The sequence below is a fragment of the Leptonotus elevatus genome, chromosome 19, assembly GCF_054856555.1.
Source record: "Leptonotus elevatus isolate MCC_2025b chromosome 19, RoL_Lele_1.0, whole genome shotgun sequence".
Lineage (NCBI taxonomy): Eukaryota > Metazoa > Chordata > Actinopteri > Syngnathiformes > Syngnathidae > Leptonotus > Leptonotus elevatus.
Genome location: NC_141257.1, coordinates 9530224 through 9543180, shown reverse-complemented (window position 1 = coordinate 9543180; position 12957 = coordinate 9530224). Strand labels below are relative to the sequence as shown.

Here is a 12957-nt window from a genome sequence, read left to right as displayed (position 1 = left end):
TTCTCTTGTGCCTGTGAGTCAAAATGCAGGGATTGGCACATGGAAGGCGATCATTAAGTGGGAGTGATCCCCATTGCTCAGGCTGGAAAAGTACTCTAGAGAATAGTTTCCACTCACGCACGCGCACACGCCGACACACACCGGCCCCCCACCATCACACAGGAAATTCTGCACCTCAGCATGAGGAAATGGATGGTACCCTGGCACATGTTGAAATGTGTGCATGTGTGTGTAAAAGTGCAGACCAAACACTACGTTTAGGAACAATTTGGGCTGCTTCTGAGCTGTGCACAGTTGTATACGCGCGCGCGCACACACACGGCCCCATGTGAACGCACAGCGGGACAGCTGCTGTGTAATTAGAAGAGTGTTGACTGGTCTGCTTGCAGCAGGAGCCTCTGTGTTTAACACACATATACAGTAACACACACACATACTGTCTAATGGGGTAAAGGGGGCTTATCATAGTATTGGGTTGACCAGCTAAAATGTCCACACAAAAAATGCTCACACAGTAGCACAAAGAATCACAGTAAACTAAAAATATATATTTTAAAATTATGCTTCAAAAAGCACATTGACATTCTCCTTCTGTGTGTTTGCCTTGGCCACCAGGGGGCAGTAGAATAGACATATGACCAGCTCCGTTGATAGAGTTCACAGACGCTGTGATTGGTCAACTGCTGGTCACATGACATATGGACGCCAAACTCTCTCTATCAACGACTCTGCATATGACGAAGAAGCGTTTCACAAGTCGACTCGGTAAACGCCAGTCATTTTCAAAAGATGAAGACTATATGCCGTTCACTATCGTTATATGGTTGATCTACATGTGATACTGTACTACAAAATGTGTAACTCACAACATTGACGCTAGTTTTAGTAGCCCATCAATGGCGTTTTGCATTGTGTGTTAGCATTAAGATAGCTTTTTGTTTTTTAAATACGTGGTTTGGTTAAATCAACGTGTTTGTCATGTTTAAACTTCAATTAGGAGTGACAATAAACATCTGTCAATACAATTCAGCGCACTAGTAGAACAACTAGGGCACTCTAGTAAAACTAATGTCTTACTAGTGACGTTTTTTTCACGACTACCTTCCAATACTGTGTGACATTTCTGCTCACAACTAGAATTAGTACGCTACTGCTGAGGTAAAACTGCACTAGTTGACAACTAGTATGACTAGTGAAGCACTAAATGTGAACTAGTAGAATTTTATTATGCCACTAGTAGTGCTAGTAGCACTGTTGTACTAATGCGCTGAATTGTCTTACGGGTGAGGACAAAGGGCCTACAATTCAGTGCACTAGTAGCATAGTGATGAGCGCGCACACCTGTCGTCGTACCTGTCGGCGTGCTGCTGCGGAAGGAGGAGGAAGGAGTGATGGGGGGCGTGACGGGCGGCGTCAGGTTGCCGCTGGTGTGGCGGGGGGGCGTGGCCGTGCTGTTCCTCGACACGGCGCCCGTGATGGACAGCGACAGCTTTGGCGCGACCTTCTTCTTCATGGTCTCCTGCTCCCGCCGTGCAGCGTCCGTCATGAACCTGACGGGAAATGAGTCACAGGTGATTGACAAAATGTGGATTCAACGCTCTTAAACGTTTCATTTGAATAACAAAAGAAATGTTGGGCAATTTCACACTTGTAGCTTCATTCAGTAAAGGCTCTTTGCTTTTTTCTATAATACACCGGATGTCATATATATATATATATATATATATATATATATATATATATATATATATATATATATACACACATATATATATATATATATATATATATATATACACACATATATATACACATTTAGAATAATTTAATAATAATGCATACATTTGTGGAGAGTGGGGTCAAGTTGTATTTTACTATTTTAAAAATGTGCAGAATTTCACAAGTTATTTCATGTTAAAGATTAGATAGCTCTTAATATGAAAAGAAAATTGCCACTTGTCACCAATGTCTTACAATTGCAATTATGCCATCTAGTGGCAGAAAAATGACCTCAGCACCAATCAATATCACACAGTACATCTTTCTAATTTAATCTATGATTTATTTTTAAATTACTGTATCAATGACCAAAAGATGCAGCCATATTTGTATTATTTTAACTTTTTTTTTCCACTTTTATGTTAACAAGGATGAAAACTTAGAAAAAACTATTTTAATGTACATTTAGAACAGATATAAAAATTTTGATTAATCATGAGTTAACTATTGAGGTCATGCGAAATTTGAATCACCTGACACCCCTAATAATTAATAATATAGTTTAAACTCATTATGTAATGTAACGCCGGAGACTGAAATTTCTTAATTTTGCATCCTGAAGCCGATTCCACCATGAATTTCATGTGCACATGTACTGGTAATTGATCAATTTGATAAGAGATTAATTTTTGCAGTTGTAGTTTACTGTCAGTTTTTAATGACATTGCATTTGTGTACTGTACATAAACCACTAAAAATGGCTAATCCAAGAGAATAAATGTATGGAGGTTAGTGGTAGATAAAGGAAGGAGTGTACAAGTCTATTAGAGGTTTATTAAATTAAATAGAAAAAACACAAACTCCACATTGAGTAATAATTTCCACAGATTTGTCTACTCATTGTTTTTGTGCTAAATTTGTTGAATTATGAGTAGACTTTATGCACTAGAAAATGTGAAAAAGGAGTGAAAACAGTTTGCAGCTACAATTTGTTGCTGGAGTTGTAATTCATCCCAAAGGTGTTTGTTGAGATCTCAGCTCTTACAATAGATCTCATTCAACATTCGAGCATAGCTTTTTACAGGCCTTGCTTTGTGTTGCGGGAAGCGAAAAAGGACCCGAGAGGACAGTCCGGGAAGATAATGTCACGATTGCTTTGCTACTGGTTACTGTATTGAGGAGCTTTTAATGACGGTCGCTAACAGCCACTATTACGAGTGTTAAGTTTTGACAAGATCTAATTAAGATGAACAAACTGCCCCTGAAAATACATCCCGCCATCAAAACATGTTCCGGGGGACTGCAGATGACATTTACAAGCTCGCCACTTGAACAATAACACTCCCACCCCCCTACAAAAAAACGCACTCTCTTTTTCAGTCACATATTTTTCCATGTTGCGGCCGAGAGTGATTTAAGAGGGGTGTGATGTATCGGTTTGGGTTTGCCACACTTGCCAACAAACAAAAACACACACAGAGCCGCATGAGCTGTCGTCCTGACTCAGGCGTCTCACGTCTTCTGTGGTTTTCTCTGCTGCTCTGCCAATGAGTCATGACATTGTCGATGGGAATACATCCGTCATTTGCCCCCCCCCCTCCCCCCCACCCCGTCCGGCAAAATGAACGCACGCTAACGTTGCCGCCTAAAGACAGGCCGACGGTACCTGTTGATGTAGCTGAGGGCCAGGTAGGTGGGCTGCTGTTGCTCTTGCTTCTCCAGGACCCGCGGATCTGTGTCTGAGACAGAGAGAGGTTCCACGTTAATCAAGAGGACTTATCTGTTCTTCCTGCCTGATAAATTATCGGACCAATCACCACGGTGTGTCGCGAACAACAAATCGCGTTAAGTCACGGGTGTCCATGACGGCCTCTGTGAACACGTCATCAGGGCCTTCCCAGACTTTGTGTCTTGAGAGTCGCAAAAAAAAGAAAAGAAGAATTTCGCATGGGAGTAAAGGAGACACAAGGGCGCTGTGATGAATGTTTACAGTGTATTGCTAAAACACACACAGACCCACTTTGGAGCGACTTCCACTGCCTGAGGGGAGCACCATTAAGTCTGCCTACCAACCTCCCAGGGAAACCAGTGGAGGGATGGGGTGGGGGCTCGCGGGTGTGGCTAGCGTGAAGCGCCAGCGCCATCAAGTGTTCGGCATGAGAACCGTGAAAGCCCATAGCGTGCTGGTCTGTGTAACAGTACATGCCGAGTAATGGCTATCAGATGGATGTGATGAAGGGCTTGGATCATATCAGCGCAACTGTGAACAAAACACACCACAAGTACTCCTTTTCCAGCTTTTCTCAAGCGTGCGTCTATGTGTGTGCGTGTGTGCCGGCCATCTTCGGTTTTCAGACTTTCACACCTCGTAATCTGAAACGAAAGCAGACGTCCGGCAGAACAGGACAACACCAAAGAGACCGGCAAACAAGAAAACAAGCCCCGGACAAGGAACACACTATTACACACACAGAATCTGCTACTACAATAATCATGGTTCAATAGATGTTGACATTTCAGCAAGTGTTACATATGACTGCAAGGTGGTCCACAGAGGTGGTCACTGACCACCTTTTATAGCAGAGCCTCGACAAGACAACCCACTGCTTAGAACAGAAAAGCACACACACACACAACAATAATAATACAATTACATGTCCCAGTGAGTATAGAATTATTAATATAGTTGTTGTTTCTTTTTCAAAATTGGAGGACAAGCATGATTTAATTTTATTCTTCCAACTCAACCATATTCAGTACACTTTAAAGAGATATTTGATTTGTCATATCTTGTTGCTGTTTGAATTTTGAAACATAAACAACATATACTTAAAAAAAATACAACAAAATAAATCCTTTATTTACAATTAAACAAAGTTAACTTCTATTTGGATATATTTTAATAGTCCTCTAATTAAAGTGACTGCAAATCAATGCTAATGTTTTTTTTACTCAGGAGTACAAGCTGGCTCTGTTAGCTGCTATGCTAACTGGTCAAGAACAAACAAACAAAAAAACTTTTCTATTGCTATTTCTTTATCTTATGAGTAACAAGTGTTGAATTGGTTTGAGTAAAATATTTGCTTGCCACTTTTTTCCCCAATGACGGCAACACCAATGCTAGTTTCCTTTGCCCGGCTAGCGTTAGCATTAAGCTAGTAGAGGATCACTTTTAACTTTTAAGGCAAAGTTACGTGGTTGTTGTTCATCAAAAGGCAAGTCACAAGGCTCTGCCTCTTAAATGTAATTGTTGTGTTCAAATACATAAATATATTGAAATGATGTGAGGTGGGTAAAATTACAGATAATAGTTTTCTATAGGGTCCCTCAATATCACAGATTTGGGGAGGGTTTGGAACATATCCTTGGTAATAAACTGGGGTTGACTGTATGGCAACCAGCAACAGGGTTTTATGCGGATACGAGGCCTGTGAGGTGAGCCAGGTGCGCAGACGCTGCCATGTTTACGACGTCCGCTCGCCTCGCAGCACAGGAAGCTGATGGGCAGGAGGGCAGCTGCGTCTGTGCATATGTTTGATTCATTACAGTAACTAATGGAGGTCGCTACAATTTTAGCTACATAGCTACACTGCTGCAAGAAAGCTCTCCATTTTCTATAGTGCTTGTCCTCATTAGGGTCACGTGAGCTGGAGCTCCCTGCTGACTCTGGGCACGTGCACGTGTGTCTCAGATTCTCAAAGTCGCATCCAATCAGTAGTAAGCAGTGCTCTTCACACAAACGGTCTTATCAGCGGCACAAGAGCGCCCCCTTCTGGTGCATTACAGCGCATATGTGTGTGTGCGTGTGTGTCTATACACGTTTTGAAAGCAGGCCAAGAATGCACAGCTTGTTTTGCAGGCTGCTAATTAAGCCACACACAGCATTTTAACGTGTTTCTCGAGCAGCAGGCAGCCGGATGGAGGCCAAGAAGCGGGAATGTGGGAGGGGTTAAAAAAAAAAAGAGAGGTAAACTTCCCTGTAATTATGCACCGCGGTGCATGGCGTGGCACTCGGGGGCCCGGCGACTTCCGCCACGCGATGATGTGTGAGCTCGCGTGCATGCCGTGAAAAGAGCGTCTACAGTTCCGCTTTAGGGATGCCAGTCCAACTAATTGCTCCGCTACACCCTCACAGGTCATTCAGGAAGTGGTATGGTACATGGACGCACACACACACCAACACCCTTTCCGTGTCACACCTCACCAAAAAGGATGCAATGGATAGTTCGGACAGAGTAAAAGGCAAATAAAGGGAAGTTGTAACGTACCAGGATCTTTGTACTGATCCTAAATGCCATTAAAAAAATTAGCGTGCGGTACAGTAGGGATATTAAAATTGCCACGATATCGTCGTGGTCATGTCACGATATTAAATGCAGCAAAAAAAAAGTGAGTTTGTATTCAATTTGTGTAGTTCTAGCACCCTCTGGTGGTTAGTTTATTGGCGCAGTTTAATTTGAATTAGGAATGTATTGGCCACTGCAGCGGTTATCACTCCAATAAATCTGTCATACGAGCATATATTTTTCTTCGGCAAAAAACACTGAACCAATAGGAGCACATGACAATAGCATGACACGAACAAGCCTATTTTTTTGCTACATGCTCTTATTACAGTATGTACAAAAACCATACTATTGTGCTTCCCCCCAGTTAGGTTTTGTACAATATTGTGAGCTTTTTTTCTTTTCTTTTTTTTTTATCGCCAACCTCCCCACAATATCGTATAATGAGGTTCACATTGTGATATTTATGGTGTTGTGATCCTTACATCCCTACAGTAGTGTCCCACCACTATAATGCAGTTCATCATTCACCCTTCCATTAATCTGAAACATTTTAAAGCGAGCATTTGCATTTATTTATTTATTTCGAAAAACAACCTATCAGACACAAGAGTGATGAAGCGAAAACCATAAAATGTTGTCTTTTTTTAAATTGCAGATCGTTTTTGTTTTACCTGGGATTATTATACAGTGCTAAATTTGTTTCGACCAACCGATCACGCCCACGGATAAAAAAAAAGTCGTCTTCGTTGTCATCGTGAGCACAAACGTCTTTACCAGCTAAAAATGCACGAAGCGCCTCTCGCTGTTCCACATTCAACAAGGAAACGGTGAGTGATTGCAGCGTCCATTCGTCCATGTTAGGTTAAAAATCAGCTACATTCTATAATAAAATAATAATAATAATAATAATAATAAAATCAGTAATTGGTTCAGTTCTTCGTGTTTTCCGGGGGAAAAAATGATGTAGGCCGCTATTTTTGGCAGGTGACGACATGACCAAACATAATATTGTTTGTAACTATTGCAAAGACTCACTAACTGCTGATGCAGGCAGATAATCGTCACAAAAGCAAGTAAGATCACCAACAATATTTGACGTAATGCTCATCAAGTTGCAGAGTGTATTCAGTGAGAACAAAAAAAAGTTGGGGATTTCCCTACTTTCGCCCCGGGTGTTTTCTTCCTTGTTTTAATCTCCCCCGTGCTCGGCTTCTTTGTGCTGCCTTTGTTGCGGTTGCAGGGCAGGTTGGTGCGTGTGTAGGTGACACACAAATGTGCACACAGGCAGATCAGCCTGACATCATCACATTCCTCAGACCTGAACTATTGGGACAACTAAACACGGTGCTCTGAAAACAATTTCCTGCGGCAATCGAAAAAGTAGGGGCTATGTCATTGCTGAGATGTTATCTATTTTTTTGTAGGATGAGGTAGCCGACATATTATGCGCTTTTCTCACTGAAACACTCGTCTGGTGTTTACTTCCATGTGTGCAGCAGGGCTTGCAACTGGAGGGGGCGGGACGGTGAGCAATGTGGCACAGGCCAGGTATGGCCACAAGAGGTCAGTATTGTCAAAATATGTGGGGGTTTTTTAGGACATCCAGTCTGAACTTTTTAGCTTGACCACTTCAATGACAACGAGACTTTATTATTTTAAAAATATAATTTAATGCTATAAATTATGACTTTATCTTTGCACAATTTTCTTTAAACTTTACTCAGAAAATATTATGGCTTTTTCTTGTAAAAGTATGAAATATCCTAATTTCTCATAATATGACTATTCTCACAAAGTTATTTTGATATCATCAGAAAATGTCTCATAATAATGTATTATATTTTTTCTTGTAATACTACATATTATATTGTAATTAGGACTCAACTTCTCATCTCTGCTTATTTTATGTGTTTGTCATTCATATTTAATGCAAAAGAGGGTTCAATCAATTCTAGCTTTTCTTTTGATTGATTACTGATCACATCATCAAAGGATGAGTAGTTTTACTTTATTTTAGTTTTATCTTGCCATACTATAGTGGTCTCTTTATACATAGGCCTATGATGTTAAAGAATATTAAAAATATTAGTAATCTGCTACTACATGATCTGTTCAGTTATATAAAAAATGGGAAAGATAATAAATGAAAATTACCTGTTTTTTCCTCATTACATAGATTTATTCTTGTAATGTTACTTTGAACTGCGAAAATGTTCTCTAATAAATTTTATTTTAATTTTTTTTATAATACTGTGACTTAAAAATGTGGTTTTAAGGCTCTCACGTTATTTTTCTTCTTTTCAACATAGCCAAAATAGTCAATTTTACTGGAGAAAGAACTAACAAAAAATGCATAGAGCATCTGTAAAGTACGGTATACACAACGCTTCCCTTGCTCCACATTTTGTTATATAACAGCATTATTTCAAAATGTAATCTAAAAAATCCATAATTCTAAAAAAACATAAGCATTTAAAAAACTGTTTCTTTGCAACTATACAAAAAAAATGCATATTAAGTATTATAATGGAGTTTTAAGGGGAAAATTAAAACTATTCCATTTTGAAATATGCCTCACAACAAAATGCGGAAATAGTGAAACCCTGTGAATAATTTCCGGATACACTGTATGACATGCAAAATAGGAACTCCTTCCTCCGTCACACTCGCACCTCAACCCCCTCCCATCGCCGTGGTAACTGATCTGGGCGAGCGATTGATTGAACTTGTAGCCGTGGAGGCCGCCGATGACCAGCTGCGGCGTTAAAAGTGAGTGGAGCGGTTGGTCATTAATGGGGCTTGTAAACGACCTCTCTGCGCGGTTGATGGCCGTAGGTTCAAAGGTCAAAATATGGTGCAGATGGGGCCTATAAGGGCAACTGATAGCTCCATCCATTCATTTTCTTTACCACTTGTCATCATTAGCGTCACATTTTTTTTATGTTCTACATTGCCACAGGCTGGCTTACCAAGAGAATGTCACAGCTATTCACACTCACTCCTTTTAACTCAAGAGATAAATAAGTGGCACAGCCCTGCCCCCTCCCCACTCGTTCCCGGCCCATAAACACATCCTCTGTTCTGACCCCAAAGTGGTGTGACATCACATCGGGTGTCCTCACCCCTACTCACGGCACGGCCGCGCTCTTTGTGGACGAGACAGCAGGTGTGACGAGTTGACGCCGAGGCACCGTCTCCCTGACCCCTTTTAGAGGCTGCCAGTTGCCATGGAGACTGGCTCCATGAAACCTCCGGTCTACGCTCACTGTCATCCACTGCTTCCTTCGAACACGCCACGAATAGTGATTAGCACTAATCATCTTTGTTACGCATGATTGAGTTTTGTGGTATAAAAAAAATGGGATTATCTAAAAATTACTTGCTTTATCTCACAATGTTGCACACTGGTGACAGAGTAAACGCAGCTCCAGCCTTCCTGTGAGGAGTTTGGCAAGATGGTGGCGATTGACTAGTTTTGCCAAATGAAGCTCCTCAACTCACTTCAGCTCCATGATGCCACCAAATAGCTCGGGCAAATTTTAGTATACATGTACACTGAACCGTGAAGATGCATTGAAGATGCAGTGAACCCTTGTGTGAATGTAAGTATAAAGGATTATTTGTTTACTAACGACAAGTCCATGCTGTACCCCGCCCCTTTCCAAAATCAGTCACCTGGGATGGGCTCCAGCTCTCCCCTACTACCCTCAAGAGGATACGCCTATAGAAAATGGATGGATGGCTAGATGGAATTGAAAGCCTGAAGGCAATCATCACTTGCAGGTTGCAGGCAAACTTAATGAAAAGTGCAACAAGTTGAGACTTGTGCAATGGGGGGTGAGAACCAGAATATGCGTAATGCGTTGAAGTCACTTCAAAGTGACACCAAGCTCACGTCAAAGCACTTGAAAGGAGTGATTTGTTAATGCGCTCAGACACTTCAAGCAGACGCGTTCAATACACAAACTGAGTCGCATCAGGCCCGCTGTGGTAAACATTGAAATGTTAGCTGGCGAAACCGCTGTCTGCTCAGGATGCTAATTAAACTCATATGCCGCCCGAGTGAAGGTGGAAAAGGGCAAATACCGACGAGAAACAACGCTTAGTTTATTTTTAATGTAACACGAGTATATTGTAAGCACAAAAAAAATCAGAGGCGGCTCCACGCAAAGCCCGCAGCGTGGATAGCGGAACCCGAGCCTATGAGGCTTTAGCTCGCCTAGCTAGGAGGTGAGCTAGCAGCGACTAGCTAGTTAGCTCCCTGCCCCCCTCCTCCCCACCCACCGAGGCCGACTCACCGATGTGATTGTCCTCGATGTGGACGATGAGCTCGGCGAGAGACTCGAACTGCAGCCCGCAGCCTCCGAACCTGCAGGAATTGGAGAAGAAGGAAGCGGCGGCGATGCCCGTCATGTTGTTTTCACCCGGGGACGCGCGCTGGTGCGTTCACCGGGCGGAGAGGTGGGCTGGGGTAGGGGGGTTCTTGCGGGAGCCGGGGCGGTGGAAGCGAGGAAGGTAGGTTGGTAGGGGGGGCTTCGGGTTCGGGGAGGGAACGGGGAAGAGTGCGGAGTAGACACCGGGGCGGCCAGACAGGACAGCAGCGGACGCAGCTGAGGCGAGCTCGGCGGTGGGTGGGGGGTGGGGGCTGCCGGCCTGACTGCCTGGCTGGTGTCAGCTACGTCATGACCTGCTTACCTGTTTGCATGTGTGAAATCATGAAAACAAACTGCATTCATAATCATATCCATATCCAGTCCAATAATCATATCGCTGCACTGCTCCTTTGCGTGTATTTTACAAAATAATAAAGTTACAAGTGTGATGTATGCAGTGTAATCAATACTGAATGTAATTTACAGTAATTGGATTTCAAGATTTTCAGCGTTGTGTTTGTTGAAAACGTTTTCACATCAAATTGAATCATTCACTATTTGTAAAAAAAAAAAATTGGTGTAAAGCATTACATTTTCAAAGCCTGATGCTGCCACCACCATGCTAAGGTGATCGATCATTCTGTTGGTGGTGAGCAGTTGCACCACCCTTATCTTTTACAATAAAAAATTATTGGACCATAACAAATTCTCCCAAACACGTGGGAAAATACATTATGGCTTCTTACAAGTTATTTCGCTAATGTTTTTGTAAAGAAAAATACCACTGCATTGCAAAATATAAATATAAAAACAATATAAAATAATGTAAAGATATAACTGTCTTATAAAGTGTAATTCAGCGCGCACACACTTTAGCATTTGTTTGTTGATGTGTGCCTTTAAGGGGAGGGGTCTAGTGATTGACATCAGGCACTCTGACCCCAGCCCAAGTTGGCTATTTACTATTGGTACTTCTCCATGCTCCTTGCCGGTGTTTTCAGTTTGTGTTTGACTGTTTGTCACAATTAATAAACAGCTGTATAACAATAAACGGTATCTTTTCCCCCCCATCTATCTATGCCAGGGACGTATAGTGACAGGCATTGCTCTTACACTGGATGGCAGAAGATACAGACATAATCATAGCTTTGTTTTAAACTCAACAGGCCTGTCTGCTTTTTATGATATATTTGTTTGGTGGTGTGACGTGTGTGATTTGTCTAATGTAAAACTGCTGTAGATTGACATTTAAAAAAAACATACACATAATGTGCATTTTTTAAACCCCGCTTGGCCAATAAAAAAATATTCCAATTTGGATTGTTGGTTCGTTAACATCAATGTAAAAATGCAAGTTGCATCAGCCACCGACAACACCACAACCCCATCTATAAAGTTTACTGATTAATATGACCCTATAATTGTTCAGTTCAGAGAACTTTGGATGTGTTTATGGTTTCGTGTGTGTGTATGTGTGGCTCCCAGAGAGAGGAGAATGTTCTTAAATCACTGAGGTTGGCTGATCAGGGCCGACTGGCCTGTTAATTGACCATTATAACAGCCTGCCATAAAGCACTGGCTACCGACTTCAGCAAACTCACTCGTGACATGCTGGGAGCACACACTTACTCTTTTTCTTCGCTCATGTCTTGTCCATAAATTAAAAATGGATATGGCGTAGTAGATGATAATATAAATCCTAAGCTAACAACACTGTGTCCGTTTAGAAAAGACACAGCTGTTTGACGGGTACTACCAATATGAAGTCAAATTATGTCTCACACATTTAAAAGTTATTTTGGAAAGAAATGCCTAATGACTGTTATGGACGGACAGAGTGGTAAAAGTAGATGTAATAAAGTGGTATTGTCTGCCCCACAGAACCAACCAGAGACTTCCTGGTTGCCATCACTGGCTTGCAAGTGTGACCGCCTCCTCTAGTTAAGTGTTACTGTGCACTGGCACGCACTCATGCTGTAAAACATCCCCTATCTTGGCTCAGAACAGAACTCTGATTCACATCCACACAAGTAGGAGGGGGGGGGGGGGGGTGGCTGCGCACACAACATGACATCATCACAACTTCCTGTTTGGGCTTGTTGCCGCGGCCGCGCTCATTTGCATACTCCACTCCATTGGTGGATGATGAGTCAGTAGGGCTGGGTCCCATTTCACACTTGTACCACAACAAAAATCTACTCCTCCAGTCTGCCCTGGCCTGGCTGGGGCGCAGGAAAGCCTGACCAAAGATGGCAGACAAGACTGCCACGCTTAGCTCAATGGACATGTGAATGGACGCGTTCCATTTGTGCTCTTGAGGATTTGAAATGTTTGTAAACAAACAGTTCATTGGATTGGGGAAACTAGTGAGTAATAAGAGTATTAATGTAATTTGCAGCAAATCACTTCAAAGTTGTGATAATCATTATTAACATGTGGCATTAAAGACCTTCCAAACAAGTCGGAAATTATGAGATTTGAACCTGCAACCTGACAGCACAACAATACAACAAATGGAGCATGGGCTCCCTCAAGAGGTATGGATAAAGAATTGATGCCCAAGTACAGTTCAGTTG

General features: G+C 42.0%; 1 protein-coding gene across 2 annotated transcripts in view; it reads right to left on the bottom strand.

The window, feature by feature from the left end:
• LOC147157824 (juxtaposed with another zinc finger protein 1) overlaps positions 1-12957 on the bottom strand; it is a 31739-nt gene that overhangs the window by 5578 nt on the left and 13204 nt on the right. The window contains exons 1-3 of one of the 2 annotated variants that reach the window (XM_086062911.1): positions 10307-10627; positions 3386-3458; positions 1354-1550 (exon numbers count right to left, since the gene is read on the bottom strand). In XM_086062911.1, coding sequence (XP_085919037.1) covers positions 1354-1550; positions 3386-3458; positions 10307-10421 — 385 coding nt within the window. In that variant the 5' untranslated portion in view covers positions 10422-10627. Of the gene's footprint in view, positions 1-1353; positions 1551-3385; positions 3459-10306; positions 10628-12957 lie in introns of those variants that run through there. The other variant, XM_086062913.1, reaches the window with a different exon arrangement.